This window comes from Puntigrus tetrazona, chromosome 19 (genome assembly GCF_018831695.1).
Source record: "Puntigrus tetrazona isolate hp1 chromosome 19, ASM1883169v1, whole genome shotgun sequence".
NCBI classification, from domain to species: domain Eukaryota; kingdom Metazoa; phylum Chordata; class Actinopteri; order Cypriniformes; family Cyprinidae; genus Puntigrus; species Puntigrus tetrazona.
In genome coordinates this window covers 15,920,227-15,939,022 of record NC_056717.1, presented here as the reverse complement: position 1 = coordinate 15,939,022, position 18,796 = coordinate 15,920,227, and the positions used below count along the sequence as shown (strand labels likewise).

Below are 18,796 nucleotides of genomic sequence, written 5' to 3'. Positions count from 1 at the left end.
GTAAATTATAGATTATAAATCAACATCCCGAAAAAAAAATAAAAAGTATTGACATGGTACAACCGTGTAATTATTTGAAGCACTTTGAGGCTATGAGAATAACCTAACCTAAGGTTATGAGGATAGTCTTGTTTTCACATGTTCATTTAATCACATTAATGGCACAGCTAATTGTTTTCAGGTTACGCAAACACTGACACATCTCAAGTATTGTGTGTTTTATTGTACGGACCGAGTCGTGTCGTCTGGTACAGTTCCTCCTGAAAGCTTAATGCTGCGTTTAGTTTTGCTGGGATTCAGCTTCATGTGCTAACAGCAACTGAGGTATATCCCCACCCTTAAACAAATCAACCTGCAACACAGCCATCGATCAACTATTCAGAGATTATTCTTTGGAACAGCTCGTTTCCTCCACAGTTCAACAGCTAACACGCTGAAACACAAGAAGCCTTAACAATTAAAAGGTGCCGCGTGTACATTTTTTCGCTCTGGGATCCCATCAGGTGCGCTACACGCCGTTAGCGAGCTGTGGAGATAATGCTGTACAGAATGTCTTTGCGGATTCATTATGAAACACTCATCCATATATCAAAAATCAGTCTGCAGTCTGCACATATATCAAAAATCAGTCTTCTTTTAGAAAACACATCCTATCACGCTCTCATCTCTTATATTCCATATTGCACATAAGTTATAAAATATATTTGTGATTCATGAATGTAAGACAACAATCAAGCTGAAGCTCATGTGCACAACGGAAAAAGGATGTCTAAAAGCTGCTTTAGTCTAAATATATATATATATATATATATATATATATATATATATATATATATATTCATCTCTGTATCTCAGTCTTTGCTGCAGTGGTGCAGATCATGTCCATGGTCATTGCTATATTAAAGAGTGAGGCTTATGTGATCTTTCCGGTGATTGTGGCAGGAAGTGCAGAGGGTTAGTACGTCTGTCTGGTCGGTGAGCAGACATATTTTGTTTGGTGGACCTGGAAACGGTGACTCTGGCAGCAAGAAGAGTCCCAGCACCAGCAGCAGGATGGGAGATGTTCTGTATGGAGGCATTCACAGCGGCCTCCACTTTCCCTTCCAACTTTACCAAACGGTTGAGAATATCATCTAACAGCACAGCAATTGTCCTCTTCAAGTCAGCTTCAGCAGAACAAGAGATAAGGCAAGGATTAGTATTATGTTATTTCTAAACCTCTTTCTACCACACCCATCCTGAACGCTAAAGAGGCTATTCATCCACATAAGAGTCACAAAAAAAGGAAAAAAAAAAAAAGAATAAAAGTGTTCATATTAAAAATGAAAATGTAAAAAGAACTTGCAATATAAGACTTTTTCATTTGTTAACATCATACAGCTTTGTACAGTTAACATTAAATAAAATAGTACTATATATATATATATATATATATATATATATATATATATATATATATATATATACACACATATATATATATATATATATATATATATATATATATATATATATATATATATATATATATATATATATATATATATATATATATATATATATATATATATATATTAATCTCTGTTAATGTTATAAATCGTTTAATACATTAACAATTGTACTTTTATTCACTAAGGTAAAAGAAAACAATATTAATAAATATTACACACTGTTGAATGTTAATAAATGTTATAACAAATGAGACTTTATCGTAAAGTGTTACCAGAAAGGGATAGCATAAAAGAAAATATCACTTTGCCTTAAGGTTAAATTGTCAATACTGGTAAATGCACTAGATATCACAATCTAACAATAAAATTCATATTCATGAGTGTTAAGTTTTTTATATATATATATATATATATATATATATATAGATAGATAGATAGATAGATAGATAGATAGATATAGTATGACTATTCCATAAATCATATGAACTTTTTAATATACATTTGTTTTTGACACCATAAAAAAGCATATGGAATTACATGAAGGTGATTAATTATCAATAATAATAATAATGAATCTTTACCATATCCTGCCATAGATGTGCCTTGGGGCCCTGAGGGGTTCTGGTTCTCCTCGCTAAGGACTTTGACATAGCGATGACTGAGCTCGAGGATCTGTTGACGGAGCTCTGCGCTGCTCTGGCGCCGTGGTTGTGTGATGGTATAGTGAAGCAGCAGCAGACACCAGGCCAGGCCGAAGACCACCAGAAACACACTCAGTCTGTGAGACATGCTCCTACGCAGCAAACAGCCCAGCATGGCAATGCTGCAGGTCCGACGGGACCCGGGTTAAGGGGATGGGGTGGGGACAGGTTTATGAGAGGGTGTCAGGTTCAGGGCTGGGAATAATTAAGTTGCGAAAAAGCAGAGCGGAGGTTAAAATTAGGAATGGGGAGAAAATTCGGTAATAAGGTCACCGGTCACATGTATTCGTCTTGCCGTTTTGACTAGGAAAGATGGATGGACTCAAAGGCGTCAAGCGCAAGGGATACCTGTAAGATACAACACACACAAAAAGCTGACATTTGTGAGAATAATTGCACTGAACGGCTATAGTTACAGTTAATATGCAAAGCCTCAGGTTTCAGTTTGTATAAATAAATTACGTTTCCATCCTTAAGTGAATAGAAGCCCTGTCATCATTCGCTTCCTCTGCGGTCACAGAGCTATTCTCAACCCAATCACAAATCACTCAACAAGACGGCGCTTTAGGTGAATTAATAATGCAGGGGAGAGAAATATGACCACTTTTAATCATCGCATCCCTACGGAAACAGCAGAGCATTATTGGTGAAGCTAAAATTTAAAAAAAAAAAGCTAGCTTTTTTTTTTGCAGCCTATTGATTATATTGTCAGAATGAAATCAATATTGTGACTGTTATAATCAAAGGCTGACCAGAGTGCAGGGGATTTTCACTTGCGCGCTCCACCCTGTCAAACTATTGTTTTCAGCTGCAGAACTGTCGAAGTATAGTCACATGAAATTTAAGATGGGAATTATAGCATAAAACTGGGTTAAAGCTCCGAGGTCAGGCGTATCATGCGTTTGCTGAAAACATCGCGATTATGAGTTAAACAATGTGAGAGTTATTCATTGACTCGTTTAACTTTTGATGCCATCATAAAGCTGTTTTGTCTCGGAGAAAAGGTTAGCAATAACAGACGAACAGGACCACTGATGTTTGGCATGCAGTATAAGCTAATGTATAACCAGACAGCTTTTAGCATGCTGCCTAAACTCAAATCACGCTTCCACATATGCTAGTGTTATCTTTTTCACCCGGGTTTCGAGGTCTGCAGACTGATGTTAAGCAGCTCAACGAATCGCCCGCACCGTTGTCCACGCTCTATTATCGCTTTAAGACAAGGCCGGGTGTGAGAGGTATTGAACAGCTGGAACAGCCTGATGAACCGCTACGGTAACATAGCTAATATAGAAATTACCTTAAATACTTGGGTCAAGGTGACGGATTTGCGGACTCCGGATCGTTGACATCTTCTCAACGCATGTGCACGGCTGCCCTCGCAAGCCTATCTTAAAAAATCACTAATATAAAAACAATATTCAAACTGCAGCATAACTTCAAAGCAAGCGTCTCTGTATTGAATAAGAAGCTAATTATTCTGGAGGTAACGCCTTGTAATGAATGTCAGATTATCATTCGGAGCCGACTGTGAAGGCGAAACTAGGAACTAATACAGAATATTTTTTCACTAGTATATTTCCCTGCGGTGACAACCTGAGCTATTGCGTACGACGTCACGATACGCACCAACTATGTCCGGTTGTGAATGGATTCTTCTTTTGAGTCGAATCTTTTTAATGAATCACATTCACGTGTGATTCTTTCACATCGGACTGAACAATTTTTCCCCCGCCATGGACTGAAGCGGTAAAATGACCAGATGAACCGAAAAGTAATATAAAATTTCCACAAGTATGTTTACGTACGACTTGATTGTATGACTTAACTTGTTAACAACTGAATGTTATATTAAAACAGACAAAAACATTTTTCAGCCATAAAAACATTAATTAATGTTGATGCAAACTTAGGTTATTAAGCATTTGACATTACGCTACTTTTGATAATGTATTAAAAAACGCAATAGACAGTTGTATGTGTCTACGTATTTACTGGAATGTTTTATAATATATAATTTATTTTCTTCAGAATATACAAAATATGAATGTGCGACGACACAACTATGTCATAACGTAAAAGAATCACTGAATCATTTTTAAACAACTGTTTGAAGGAACCGATTCTTTGACGTGAGTCTGACTCACGTCACTCACGTAAAAGGTCAAAGGCAGCATGGGGAATGTAGTTCACTTGTACAAATGTAGTCAAGATTCATAAAAATGTAATCGTTATGAGTGTATTGTGTATTTTGAATATTACTGATTAGCTTTTTACATTATGATAGTTTTAACTCTTTTTTTTTATTATACCTAATTTAGGCTATTTAGAGAAACGTATCACTGTTGTTTCGTCGTTGCCTAGAAACACAGGCGCCAAGAACAACCTTCTTTGTAAACAAGTTGCAGTCAGTGTCGGAGCTCGAGAAGTAATTTATATCAACAAACAAATCTACAATAACTCACAAAAGCAGTGGAATGGAGAAGATACACGTCGACAAACACGCAACCAATGCAGTGGAGGCCTATCTAGAATACAAAAGGTAGGTTTGTTTGGGAAAAATGCCTTGTAGTCAATGCAAAAAAAAAATAAAAAATTCTAATTTTTATCTTCTCACTTCCTATTTATTTTGTCGAGTTAAAAAAAAGTTACGAGTTATTTTGTTGTAATTCTTTATGACTAAATATCTTGTCTTTAAAGAATTGTTGGGGAAGATGATGGAGGGAGGCTGTTTTCAGAGGAAGCGTACAAGAAATACAAAGAGACAGTTGTGCCAAGAAGACTACAAAACCGTCTATATGTCAGTTTTGGGGTCCCAGGACAGATAGACTGCAAACTGATAGGACCAGAGGCAACTTGTTTCTGTACACACAGGTATGGATCACTCGCCATACATATGATCGACGTACACGAACGGAGTCTTCGTTAATTCTGTTTCATTCTCAGGTATAAACAACATTGCACAGACTTTGAGGAGTTGCCAAAGGAAAGGCCTATACTCTTGCCTTGCAGAGTCAAAGGTTGTCGGTGTGTGTCCTTCGAATGCGTTCATATTAACGGCTCTAAACCTGTACGCTGTCAATGCAAACACACCAACAGTGAACACAGTGAGGCCATAGGCCATCAGTGCAAAAAATGTGAGTTTTGCACCATTGCATCTCCTGTTATTAATTGAAAGTGAACATAATTCACACGGTTACATACAGTATAAGCATTTAATCGAAAGTAAACAGATCTTAAACTGCTTACCTCCAGGCGCTCACTGCACTGGCTATCGAAGTCCATTCACCTGCGGATGTGGTCAGCCCGGATATGCCCATGTGACACTGGTTGAAACCAGGGAAGAGCGCATGGCTCGGGGGCGTCCGGTGGGCAGAGCTGTTCCATATGCAGCTATGGGAGGTTTAACTGGGTTCAGCTCACTGGTGGATGGCTACCTGAGACTGGATCCAAGTGGTGTGGGCAATACACTTGAACAATGCACGGAATAGGCAGTGGTGTCACAACAAACATAAGGTTAGCATTAGGTTAGAACACGCCTTTAGAGTCAACATTATGTTTGCTTAATCGTGTTATATTTTTTTTGCTTTCTGCTTATCCTCAGAGGGCATTCTTAATATTTGTCTAGTGGTATGTTTCTTAATCACAGCAAATATTTGGTTGTATTGAATTTATTAATCATAACATTAATATAAATGCATTTATAGTATATGCATAATATATAATAATACAAACATACATAAAATAAAGTAAACTCATACTGATATTAAGATTAATCATTTAAAACAACCAGAATAATTCAGAAATAATTCAGAAACATAAAAAAATACATAAAATTAAGAAAGTGTTTTTTATTAAGTAATAATAATTTAATTGAGTTAATTCTCAATGCTTCATAATTAAATTTGTAAAAACATTTTAAAGAAATAAAACTTTAATAATTGAATAAATTTAATTATATTTTTATTTATGTTTTACTTAGTATTAGAATTTAGTTGAGTTAACTGTCAATTCTTCATGCCCCATAAAAAATATTTAAGCAAAAATACATAGCCTATTTATTAAAAATACTCATGTGATTCAAGTATCTCACAGAGATTTTTGGTCAAAATGTATATAAATATAAAAGCAATCTAAAAGGTATATGATGTTTCTTTTTAAGAATATTTTTCATTGGACAATTTTTTTTTTATTTTGTCAAATGTTAAAATGAATTAATATAATTTAAATTTGTAAAATGATTGCTATAGTTTCCACTTTTGGCCAGCAGAGGTCAGTAATGATACACATGTCATCACCAGCATTGACTCGACTGTGTGAGAGAGATGTGTCTTTGTATTCAATGAATTGGCTTTAAATTGCTCTTCTCCGCTTGCTAATGTTCAGAACAATAATAGCAATTAAAGGACGTAATTAAAAGAGTGTTTGTGCTCTATCTATGAGACACAGAGGGCCGCGTGCTCTGTGAACTCCGCAGGCTCGCATTCAATCGCTTTCTGTACAAGAAGCAGAAAGAAAGAAGAAACAATTTCACCCCTAATCATTGGTACAGTTCCACTAGAATGGTTTGCTGTATGTGCTGGGCATGACTAGGTCTGTCTTCCACTTTGTGTGTGTGTGTGTGTGTGTGTTTTGAATCTCAGAATATGTTTGAATGTGCTGCTCTGTTTTTGTATTTGTGAATGTTTCATGACTCATCCTAAGCTCCTCAAGATTCCATTAGATTTGATTCGTTACGACTTCCTCTTTATATGTTCATACGCTGTTCCTCTGTTCTGATATGCATCTCCAACTCAATTGCTCTCGAGAACATCTGTCTGTCTCATGAAATGCGCAAATGCGAGTCTGTGTGTGTGACCTGCGAGACTTGCCTTTGGTGACGTCGGCGATGAAAAAGAGACCAAACACAGACTCTACTCATTACCACACTTGAAATAAAACTCGGTGCTCATTGGTGGATGTTTCATCGCCACCAACACTCTGAAAATACCTCGCTGATTTATTTAGAAGTCTCTTTTGTACTGCCGCTCTTTGCCTGGTCCTCTATTTATATTAAGCCTCATTTAGATGGTATTATATTATGCACCCTGCGCCTCTCTACCTCTTCAATGATATCTTTAATTCGTTCCCTCTCTTTTGTCCCCCTCCTCCAAATCCCTCAGCTTCAAATCTTTAGTTACACGGGAATCAGTTAAAGACACTAAGAGCAGGAGAAAACATAGCATGATTTGGGGGTAAGTTCGCTGGTTGGCTGATGGCATGTAAAAAAAATCGTCATTTACTCACTCTCATGTCATTCCAAATGATATAATTTTCCTTTTTCTATCAAAGTGCAGAAGAAGCAGAATGTCTAATTAGCTCTGTTACACAAGCGAAAGGTGACCGAGAGTTTTTGTTCAATAACCGCTTAAATTAAATCTGCCGTCACACAAATGGCTTCCAGAAGGTATGTAGACTAACTTTATCATCGTTTTATGAGGAACTGTTCTTTCAGGAGCTTGACAGCCCCTGGCCACTATTCATCTCCACTGAGTGGAAGAGGCAGAGCAGTGAACATTTTACAAAATATCCCCATTTGTCTCTAATGGAAGAAAGAAAGTCATACTCGATAGGAATGACATGACCCCCAAGTAATTATATGTTTTTTTCAGGATTTTGGTAACCCTTTTTTTATATCCTATTAGTTTCTTATTAGCGTGCATATTACTAGAATATTAGATATTAATGCCATATTCATATTTTAGGTCCCTTATTGGAGACTTAAGTTTAAATGAATAAATCTATAGTGAAGTCTAATTTTATATTTAAATTGATAAGTTTCACATTGAGAAGTCCAGCTTAAGGGTTGCTTGATACTTGCTTAAAAGTAATTTTATCATTTAGATAAAGGTTTAAGACCCTGTGCCTGCTTATAGCTGCGTGCTTTCAAATAGTGAATTGAATATTTCATTAAAATGTCTATATTTCAATTAGATGAACTCAAAACAAGTGATTTGTTGACGGGAATGTTGCTTCATTACACCCATGCACACAAACACACTCACAAACGCATGCAGTGTTGCGATGACGTGATACGTCTACAATAATGAAACTCTTGCTTTGTCCTGCTTCAGTCTATTTGATTTTAAAAAAATGTTTAAAAAGAATGAAAGAAGAAATTGAAAAGGCTCTTTGAACTCATTAAAAATGCATCACAAGAAAAACGAGAAGGAACTGTTTATTAACAAAATGTACATTTTTCCATCCGGCAGAGGTTTTGAATGACGACGTGGAGGAAAATCAGGACAGGATTACATATAAAGGAGCTGGTGTAAATGTTTAATTAATCTGATTAGATTCAGCAGATCCGCGGCACTAAAGTGATTCACATTGAAATCAGATTAATTCCCTTCCTTGCTGCGATGCAGCATATGAATTTTAATTCTGTGCTGAAATGAGCAAGTAATCGCAGTAAGCTATCAAGCCATTTCTTTAAAAAAAAAGATCACAAAGTGCTGTGATTCAGATTATTGATGTGGCTTTATTTGTCTGTGACACACTTTGTCTGCTTTTTGCCCTAAGCAGGTGTGCATGCGAAGTCTTAAACATGCAAACAATCTTCAAACACACACCTGTGTCCAAAGAGAACACCGGAGTAAGCTAGCGGAAGGGATGATGTCTGACCTGAAAGGTGACATATCAGTTTAGTGTGAGGGTTTGATGATGGTGCATGTGTGTGTGTGTGTGTGTGTTGATATCAACCCTGATGCATAACTTCACAGATCCTTTGGTGTCTATAATGCCTTCAATAAGCCGTCACTGTGTTAATTATGTCCTCCCAGTGACCTTAATCTAAAGACAAGGCGCCGTGAATTCAATTGACAAATTCTCCACCAGTGGGAACCATTAATAAAATGCAAGGAAAATGGAAAACTTCAAAATACACCTCCTTGCAAGTCTAATCTCCTTGCCATGGAAACCTTTCTGAGGTCTTTAGAGCAACTTGATGTACTGCTATCGGAGTCACCAGGGCGCCCTGATTGACAGGCGTTTGGGGGGGAACTGAAGAGAGTAAAAAATATTCGCCCCTTATGTTAGCTCAGATTTGTCACACGAAGCAGCTGTCAATCAATAACATATATATATATATATATATATATATATATATATATATATATATATATATATATATATATGCTGTATCAGTTTTACTCAAACCGCAAACTTGCTATACGAAGTCAGGAACTGGCCAGCAAACTATGAATCATAGGCACTTCTTGATTCTGTCCAGACTTTATTAATAGTCTGTTTATATTACACTGAATTGCATTGAAGCCTCCTAAAGTGTCGCCTCTTTTCCGTCTCCCGTAAGCCTGACAGATTGCCGCACAATTGTCAGTCTATGTTGTGTGATGTTGAAAAGAACAACATCAATTACCTTGAATCAAAGCAGTGAGACCTAAAAGTGCGTCAAGACAATTGCTTTTTCAATTTCTTTGTTAAAAAGCTTGAAAATCGACTCTGGAACTGCGGTGTGGCCGTGACTCGAGGTGCTTCTGCTCCTCTCCAATCCTTTATTCTGCTCAGTGGTGCTTTGAAGGATTGAAAAAGGAAGAGGAGGAGTGAGGGAGCAGAGATGAAGACTGCGGGATTGGTGGCGTTATTTATTCAAGCCGAGCACATGAGTGTGAAGGGGGAGACAAAAGCGAGCGTGGAATCACGCAGCTGTGCAAAATCAATAAGGGTTCGCTTGACAGTAATAAAAGATGATCTCTGTCGTTTGTGCATCAAAACACTCAGATTTGCCCTCATACTGCATCCACAGTCTCTTTTAGATACCCTCAGACGCATGGCGGCACTTTGAAGACCAACCGCCACAGGTTTATTATGGTCTTTGAGGACCCCGGGCCCCGAGGCCTCCTCTGGTCACAATTGTGTGATGTATTTGTGTTAATAAATCAATAAGTTATTTTTAAAAAGTATAATTCCTAAAGAATCCTCAAAAGATTGCTTCTTAAAAGGTACACCCATGCACACACACTTATGATTATAGTTAATGATTTAGTTTTTTTAAAATTGAACTATTTAATCAATTTGTTTCTAAAAATATTTGAAACAATAGAGTCATAAGGCCTGCACCTAAAAAAACTATTTCTCACAATTTAAAGATGTCTATAACAAAGAGTTACACCACTGATGTAAAGAGTGAAAATGGGAGATGTATAGTGGCAACTGCGAGATTAAACACATTGAATCTGATAAAGTGATTAAAAAAATAAAGCACTGTTGGTGCTATATGAATTTTTCCTCATTTCTATATACATTTCGTAAAGCATTAGTCACTGGCACTGTCTGTCTGTCTAAGCTACGGTACATGCATTTTTAATTGACAGTTGCTTGTTTTCAGGTGTCTGGCCACCATGGTCCTCTCATGGAGGCCACACTGGCTTCACTGAGTGATCTGTAGGAATGAACAGGGCCAGTTATGACAAGAGAACAGAAACAGACTGTTTTAGAAAAACAAAAGAATGTTACAAAACAGTGAAGTTCCATGTTTTTATAGACATTGTGAAACTGCTCTGAGAAGGAGATAAGTAGAAAGAAAGGGAGAGGTGGAAAAAGTGAGAAAAGAGACAATTGGTGTTTGAGTGGAGCGAAATTAGTTTGACGCTCTTATCTCAGGACTCTTATTCAGGTTTTAGCTCTTTTCTTTAGCATAAAGGCTTTTATGTAACATGTTTAAGTAGTCAGATACAATGAGCAGAAGAAGAAACAATAATTGCACATAGTGCGTCACACATTTTATTACGAGGGAATACAACCTTTTTTCAGACAGCCAGCCTTTACTTCTGACGGAGTCCTTGCCTATGTGTGCTTCTTAAAATGGTACAATATTATAGATTACATTAAATTATTAGAGTTAGAATCGAGTGTGTGTGTGTGTTTGTGCGCCCAAGAAAAGTGGGGTTTTGGACAATATTGGAATGTACACATTTAATTTGTGATAATTTTGCATTGTTAAAGGACACTACAAACAATGAAAACATTGTGAGAGGTACATTGTTCCATTTGTAGATCCTTATTGGTCAAAACATGGGGGGGTTGGATAAAACTGTCATACAAAGGCCAAGACAGAAGAATAATCAACTAAACAGGCATGTGTCGATCGGCGGCAACGTGATCCAGGGGACGAAGCCAAAAAGAGATATCCGAAATGGTAAGATAAGAGTTAATCCAATACACACATGAAAAAGGGGGCAGACTGCTGACAGACAAACCAGGCAGGGATCAAAACACAGATGAAACACACTATAAACTGGGATAGGATAAACTTGATCAGGGCTAGACAATACTCAGCGGTTTGATCAGGAACTGAGCGGATTTTAAATAGACAGGATAACAAGCTAACAAGGGGGAGAAGCTGATCAATTAGCAAGGAAACTAACAAGATGGGTAAAGAAACAAGGGAACAGAAACAATGGGGAACAAACACTTCAAAATAAGAGTCCACAAAAACCAAGACAGGTGAACATACTAAAATCATGACAACAGCTCTGAATAACCTGGGCATCCCATCTGTCAGTTTATTCAGTCATTGATTTTATACTTTACTCCGAGCCTCCTGAAGCATTGCCCAAAGATGATTCGCACTGGTTGGACACTTCTTATGTACATCACGGTCCGGTGCCTCCCATAGTAGCTCAATTTTGACATGTATGTATTGCCATTATTATGCAATCAAGCTGGTTTTTAATGATAATGTCAAATTACTTTACAGTATTTGCACCAAAAAAATATAAGGATTTATGCTGATATCATCCAAATACACACTTTGCCAGGGGTGTTTCTAAACATTTGAAGGGCAGTGTGTGTGTGTGTGTGTGTGTGTGTGTGTGTGTGTCCACTTATCTTAATTAAAAAAATAATACCTACCTACTGGTGTATCTCTGTTTTGTGAAAGAGTCACTGATGAATCCCCATCAATATAGATCTTAGTCTGGAAGGCGCTGTATTGAGCTTTTTTTCTACATAAAATGAAAACGAGGCTGACATACAGTGTGTTTAATTCATGTGTGTTCAGTTGACTGTTCAGTTGTTTAACAGCACACCATGTTCAGCTAAGAAATGTTTTTTTTTTTTATTTAAAAACACCGTAAACAGTTTAAAAGTTGTGAGTTGGTGAAAATTACATAATCATACGTAACCATTTATACAGTGCACGTGTCTATAAATATTGTAAATCTATCCCTCACAGCATTGCTGTCATACAGTAGCCTAGCCTACAAGTTAAAATTAGTCTATAACGCCACTGAAATTCTATCGGAAATGATCATTTTTGGCTATAATGCTGGTGAACGTTCACATTGACATTATACACTAATGTTTATGTATGAGCAGGATATTGAAAACACATCACGTTCCCAGTTTACCTGCCTTCTTGCCAGACATCATTGGATTGGCAGCTCAAAGACATGATTTTATGGGTCAGACAGAGACGCAGGAGGTTTCATTAAAGTTATATCTCACCTTTGTGTCTGACCTGTGTCTCTGACCCTCTGGCTTTGCACAAGCCTGAAGGCAAAGAACTGGAGGTGACAGATGGCACCACAGCACCACTATTTCTGTGCTTCACTTCTGTCCTTTATTTTCTTGAAAAGATTGCTTCTTGCAATGCACACGCATACACGCGCTTATCATTTTAGTTAAAGAATATTTTTTCTACGGCTGAATGAGCTTATGAAACACAATAATCACGGGCATTTTATTTTCTAGGAAATTTGTTCCGACATAATGTGGTCGTTTAAATGCTACTTCTTTTAACTCTATTTTTACAGCGGATTTAAACCGCAAACTCAATACGCATGTTTCGGGCTATTATCATGCAGTTACCTCAGAATAATAAGGCAGACAGAACATTTTATAGTGTTATCAATAGACTACGCTGTTATGTTCTCAAAGCATACTGTAATATTTTGTGAAAAATATGGCAGGAAACCTGGGTGGAATAGGTTTTGATGCAAGGAAGTACCTAATGCAGCGTTTTTGGGGGTAGAAAATGTGCTTCTTTCTTGACTTGTTTTCCTACATATAGTGTGCTAGTTAAAAAAGGAGAAGAATAAACAGCACCCTGCAAGTGTTAGTAAAAGTAATGGAAGTCTGTGTGAGTGGAAGCAGATGTGCAGTAATAAAAGGAGATGAATTGGTGAATTCTGGAGAGGAATTCTTGAGGTGCTTCCGTTCAGAGCTCTATATGTACTGTTCATGAGCTTGGTATGAAAGACAGATTGGCAATGACAGTTCAAAAAGGACCGAGATAGCGAAAGGGATAAGACAAACTTCCCCATGTAACAACAAATAAAAAATTGATTGTGCATGTAATTATCTGCAGTTGTTCACCACAAAGAAAGACCGCATTTTTCTTGTCATAGCACAGCCTCATTCAACAACGTATTATCACTATTGTCACTTTCGCAAAGACGGTTTGCCTTTGAAGAAGTGAAGGATTGTGTTTCTTACTGCGATGAGCATATTCAGATGTACTCCGATCAACAGAAGGAGAAGGTTGAGACAGGTGATTGGAAATATTTTTCAAGGAGACCGCAAAGCCATGGTGTTGCACTGCAGCTGTGAGGAACGACTGTGTTTTTACTGACAAATTATCCATGCGATGTACTCAGTAGAGCTCACATGGATACACACATACTTGAAATCATTTTTCAATCTCCAAAATCTCTCATTCTTAATTCCAACCCGAACTCTTCTATCTTATGGTTTGAGCACAATGTACATGTTTTTTTGCAGCTCTGGCAAAACTAATGCATTTTGACCCAGTTTCATGTCATGCCTGAATCATTCAAATGCTTTCCATTTCCTCTCCATTTCAAGGTGTTTTTTTATCGCTCATTTCATCGGATTCCAGAAAGACACATCATTGTATATGCATAGTTTTTTTTTTGGTGTTGTGCATTTTACTTTATGATTTTTGCTTAGAGAATCAAATGGGGGGAAATATCTCTTCCTTGAATATTTTTCTTCCTTTTTTATTTTTAAGATCTGAGAAAAAGATTCCAGTAATACCGCATGGCATGGAAAGTCTGCACTATATATGAACAATAAAAATGTTAGTTGGGTCATTTTAATATGAGCTGAAACGTTTTCATCCACTTCTTCCAAGTTGAGCTAACCACATTAATTGTAGAACTTTATAGTTTATAATGTATGTAGACTGTTGTCTCTTTTGTCTGGTTTTTCTCCTAAGGAATTTTAGGACAATTAAAGCTCATGACAATCATAAAATGCCTTGTTGTTTCTTACTTTTTGGGGTAAATGACAGGAATTCATTAAGCAATTTATAAAATGAATCATTTGCTTATCAGGATCAGCAGATTGCTAGCAGGATATTTAATAGCCTAAAGAGCATCGGAACAACTTAAGAAGCTTAAAAGGAGGAACAGGTGGACAAAATTGGCATTTTCAGATCATGACTCTTAGTTACTCTTGTTCAATGCAAAATAGCGTCCCTATATAACCTCCCACACATTCAAATGAGAACCAAACAAGCGCGTTTTTAAGGCACTGATGACAGAGGATTTAATCCGTGACGCGGGTTCGCGCGCATCAAAAGAGTCGCGCGCAATTGCGCGTGGGCTCCGCTCTTTACGGCACGAGCTGTACAGGTATAAAACCAGCAGACGCACGACTCAGAGTGCAGAAAATCGGAGAAGTCAACACCCACAGAGCAAGAAGTGCAATCAAGACCTCGTTTAGGAGAGTGTGAGTATACGATTTCCATTGCGCTTTTTACAATTTGAAAGTTTTAAAGCTTCATTTTCTTTCATGTTTTATCCTTTTAGAAGGTAATTAAACGTGCCGGTATCATTACGAAATATTTCTATTAGCCTTATCAGATGCCAAACGCAGTTTTATGATGACAGAAACTCTATTATGTGTAATTCTTTACGCATAGCACAATCAAGCACCAACAGTTTCAGGGCCAATTAAGACAATTATGCTTTGCTTTGTTTCCTCTCAGATGCATCCAAACATGAAAATGTGGATCGGCTGGGCAGCCTGCGCCTTCCTTTTGTTCGCCTGCTTGGGAACTCTAACGGAAGGGTATCCAACAAAACCCGACAACCCTGGAGAGGACGCACCTGCGGAGGAGCTCGCCAAGTATTACTCTGCACTAAGACACTACATCAACCTCATAACACGGCAGAGGTGAGCTTATTGCATTAATGTCCACAAATTCCTTTTCACGTTTCTGCCTTCGTTTTTCTCTGTTCTCAAAATACCACTTACTTTCATTTTACTATCGACTGCAGTGAATCTGCAAATGCAGAGGTTTAAAACGCGAAAACGGTCCCTCCACACTGAAGCAGCCGGGGGCTGGAAAACTATAACACAGTGCGGTTTTTTCTTTTCAAAAGCGCGGTATTAATCCACAGATAAAACCCCGCTGACTCTCTAATTAGCTGCGGCGCATTAAACGTGATTCTTTGTTGAGTTAAAACAGCGGGATGCGGTTTTCGACTTACAAAAAAAAATGCATTGCGGAATGGCCTTCTTTAATTATTGACGAGACGTTTCTTTAAACGGTGTCAACCAGAAACGCTTAGGAACGCTAAAACTTTTTTTTTAGACTTCGGATTAGAAGAAGGGGAGAACATAGATCACGAGCGAGCTGGAAATTTAACATTGGAGTCTTCTTGTGAGAAACAGGTTAAACCTGAAATATAGATGCAAGCTATTTTGAACAATTTTTCTAGAGTTTTTGGTATACTGCACATTGACGTTAGGCTACAAAAGTCGCTAAATATTTAAACGGGCTGATGTTAAATGTTGGATTTGGCGCCATTAGTCAACTCGACGTGAACCTCAGTACTGTAGAAATGTTCTTCTTAAAAATGATTTTGCAAAAGTTGACTCTGCTTAATTGTTTGACTGCTGTGATGTTTACCTCTTTGTTCTGTTTGACAGGTATGGCAAAAGGTCCAGTGCTGACACCTTAATTTCAGACCTTCTGATTGGTGAAACAGAGTCCCACCCCCAGACAAGGTAAGATTTATAAACGGACTTTAGGATAGCTCCTAATTAATTATTTTATGGCAATGATATAATCAATCACAGCATGCCACTCACCCTTCATGATCAATAACATTGTGAGAGATAAACACGTTTACCGTGTAGAAGGATTCACGTTTAATAAGAAGAATGTATGGCTGTTTATTCACAGATATGAGGACCATTTGGTGTGGTGATCCCAGCAACTGTGTTAATCCAGTTATGTCCATGTGTCATCCTGTTAACTATTACAGCAACCAGATCTCATAAAATTGAAATCTTCTGCGTCATCAAGATCAGCAACCTGCTGCAAAGTACCACAGTCATCGTCAGGATAGTGAAAATACTGCAGAACATTCAATAAACACTTTAAATCATTATGTCAAGTACACGTCTGTGTGAAATGCTCTGTCATATGAATATGGTCTCGTTGACGCGTGCTCTCTCTAGACTCATCAAAGTTCAGCCAGCCGTTCAACAAGACAATTGTACAGAGACTTACCGTGTGTGTGTGTGTGTCGTGTCCATCGTAATCCTCGATATCAAAGGAGAACATTTACATGTACAGTATGACCGTGCTAATAAAATCCACTATATTTGAAAGAGTTGTCTTTGTTTTCTGTTTTCCGCTCTTAATAAAACATGTCAGTCAAGTTTAAGAATATATGCTTCCTTGCAGTATAATCAAGAAAATGAAATTCTTTATTAAAATCCTTTTGTTCTGATGCATTCGCATAATTTGAAGTCGTTGTGAAGCTGTTTGAAGGTCTTCAATTTTGTAACAAATGACAATATAGTTATATATTGATTTTGAGTTTGTTAGTTTCTAATTATTTGAAAGAGGCTTGTTAGGTTTGTTAGATGTTGAAAGGGGGTAGTTTTTCTATTATAAGATAAAAAATATTACATTAAGAATATATATACACAACTATACACCATTTGTTTTGGTCATATATATATATATATATATATATATATATATATATATATATATATATATATATATATATATATATATATATATATATTTATTTTTTTTGACCAGAACAAATCAAAAAAGGCCTCACCAAAATGTACATTTCAAACATTAGAAAAATGAATAATTCCGTAAAAATAATTTGCATCATAATGAGGTGACAAAAATGTGACGTTTGAAGCATTAAGAATTGAATCTTTGAACCACATATGCAAATTTTAGCTTTTTATGGCTTCAATGTTTTATTATCTTCAATGTTTCATTATCTACAATTTTGTCAGCCTCTGCTTGTCACATATTTCTCCTGGGTCTTCCATTTTAGTTGCTTCTGAAAGTACTTTCTGTCATAGTATCTCAGCATACGAGAAGCAGAATATGGACACACTACATCTGGGGTGTTCCTGGAGATCTACCTGCCTGCAGAGTTTAGTTTCAGCCCTGCGCCAACACCCCTGTCTGTAATTATCAAGTGCTCCTGAAAATCATAGTGAGCTGGGTCCGGTGTCTTAATCAGGGTTGGAGCTGAACTTTGCAGTAAAGACAGTAGATCTCACGCAACAGGATGGTACCCCTGAACTGCTTCTACCATGTTTCCGTCTCCATGTTTTGGACGGCATCAGCTGTGATGTTGTTTCCTGAATACTACCTATTCTACCTATGATACAAAGAAACGGAATATCATTGTACTTCTCTACATGCTGCATACCATGGAAAACACATCGCATATTGCTTAAGATTTTTTAAATAAGCAATTAAACATAACTAAATAGCAGAATGCTGTTGTTAAATGACCTCATTACATTGCATGCTTATTTGTGATCGATGTCCTGTTATTTTTAGCTGCATATTGCATAATAGGTCAAAACGCGGGATATATGCACAGTATGTACTATACAAATAGCAGAACTAGTGCTCTATTCTGTGCATAGCTATAGTAGGCCCAGGGCCGTCGCTAGAACTTTTAGGCCCTGTGCACTGAATTTACTATGACTCTACTTCACGTTCAGTGGATGGAGGCGATATGAGCTGCGATCTTAAAATGTAAAATAACGTTTGGGGTGATGGGTCATAGGGCATTCAACTGGAGTAAATAAATGAATAAATACAAAAGGACAGAGACAACAGATATCAGATATTATTGAATTCACGACAAATGCAACACACTTAACAATGCATTTTTGTCACATAGAAAAGCCCTTGACAGTAAAGCACTGCTCGGAGCTAGACTGCTGGAAAGTTACTGCTAATAAATTCTGTCATCATTTCCTCACCCTCACGTCGTTCCGAATTACTTTCTTCTCTTGAACACAAAAGGAGATTTTGTCGAATGTTACCAAGCTATTTTGGTTGCTCTTGATTTGTATAGACAAAATAAAAAAAGGACTTGACTTTCTCAAATTATGTTCCACAGAAGAAAGAAATTCATGCAGGTTTGGAATTACATGATGTTGAGTAAATGATGACAATACAATATCCTTTTAAGAACTTTATTATTTGTAATTAACCTACTTCATATAAAACAATATTGCCTAATATTGGGGAGGTCTTCTTCGTTATGACGATCGGCCTACTGCTAAAATGAAATGTCCCCAGAAAGGAGGAACAGAAGTTTGTTTTAACTGTAC

The 18,796-nt window shown here is 37.1% G+C and overlaps 3 protein-coding genes across 5 annotated transcripts; 2 read left to right on the top strand and 1 right to left on the bottom strand.

The window, feature by feature from the left end:
- Positions 1–203: 203 nt before the first annotated feature.
- Positions 204–3,763, bottom strand: ccdc126 (coiled-coil domain containing 126). The gene is made up of 3 exons (XM_043218458.1): positions 3,453–3,763; positions 2,033–2,500; positions 204–1,166 (listed from the first exon to the last, which is right to left on the bottom strand). The coding sequence occupies exons 2-3, from the start codon at positions 2,265–2,267 to the stop codon at positions 895–897; spliced, it is 507 nt and encodes a 168-aa protein (XP_043074393.1). The 5' UTR covers positions 2,268–2,500; positions 3,453–3,763; the 3' UTR covers positions 204–894.
- Positions 2,546–7,139, top strand: fam221a (family with sequence similarity 221 member A). 3 transcript variants are annotated; one of them, XM_043218455.1, is made up of 5 exons: positions 2,546–3,427; positions 4,474–4,694; positions 4,853–5,026; positions 5,099–5,289; positions 5,408–7,139. In XM_043218455.1, exons 2-5 carry the CDS (start codon positions 4,630–4,632, stop codon positions 5,641–5,643), a joined length of 666 nt encoding a protein of 221 aa, XP_043074390.1. In that variant the 5' UTR covers positions 2,546–3,427; positions 4,474–4,629; the 3' UTR covers positions 5,644–7,139. The 3 variants fall into 3 exon arrangements, with proteins under 3 accessions (XP_043074390.1, XP_043074391.1, XP_043074392.1); XM_043218456.1 differs by lacking the exon at positions 2,546–3,427 and adding an exon at positions 3,849–3,946; XM_043218457.1 differs by lacking the exon at positions 2,546–3,427 and adding an exon at positions 3,851–3,926.
- Positions 7,140–14,757: 7,618 nt separating this feature from the next.
- Positions 14,758–16,798, top strand: npy (neuropeptide Y). Its single transcript, XM_043217262.1, has 4 exons — positions 14,758–14,905; positions 15,165–15,352; positions 16,112–16,189; positions 16,368–16,798. The coding sequence occupies exons 2-4, from the start codon at positions 15,165–15,167 to the stop codon at positions 16,390–16,392; spliced, it is 291 nt and encodes a 96-aa protein (XP_043073197.1). The 5' UTR covers positions 14,758–14,905; the 3' UTR covers positions 16,393–16,798.
- Positions 16,799–18,796: the final 1,998 nt, after the last annotated feature.

Bases quoted from the DNA above. Each gene is read 5' to 3' on its own strand.
- ccdc126 (XM_043218458.1), bottom strand. From the start codon at position 2,267: ATGCTGGGCTGTTTGCTGCGTAGGAGCATGTCTCACAGACTGAGTGTG. The intron at 1,167-2,032 runs GTAAAGATTCAT...GTTCTGCTGAAG, and splicing joins CACATCTATGGCAGGATATG to CTGACTTGAAGAGGACAATT.
- fam221a (XM_043218455.1), top strand. From the start codon at position 4,630: ATGGAGAAGATACACGTCGACAAACACGCAACCAATGCAGTGGAGGCC. The intron at 5,027-5,098 runs GTATGGATCACT...TTTCATTCTCAG, and splicing joins ACTTGTTTCTGTACACACAG to GTATAAACAACATTGCACAG. The intron at 5,290-5,407 runs GTGAGTTTTGCA...GCTTACCTCCAG, and splicing joins AGGCCATCAGTGCAAAAAAT to GCGCTCACTGCACTGGCTAT.
- npy (XM_043217262.1), top strand. From the start codon at position 15,165: ATGCATCCAAACATGAAAATGTGGATCGGCTGGGCAGCCTGCGCCTTC. The intron at 15,353-16,111 runs GTGAGCTTATTG...TCTGTTTGACAG, and splicing joins AACCTCATAACACGGCAGAG to GTATGGCAAAAGGTCCAGTG. The intron at 16,190-16,367 runs GTAAGATTTATA...GTTTATTCACAG, and splicing joins GAGTCCCACCCCCAGACAAG to ATATGAGGACCATTTGGTGT.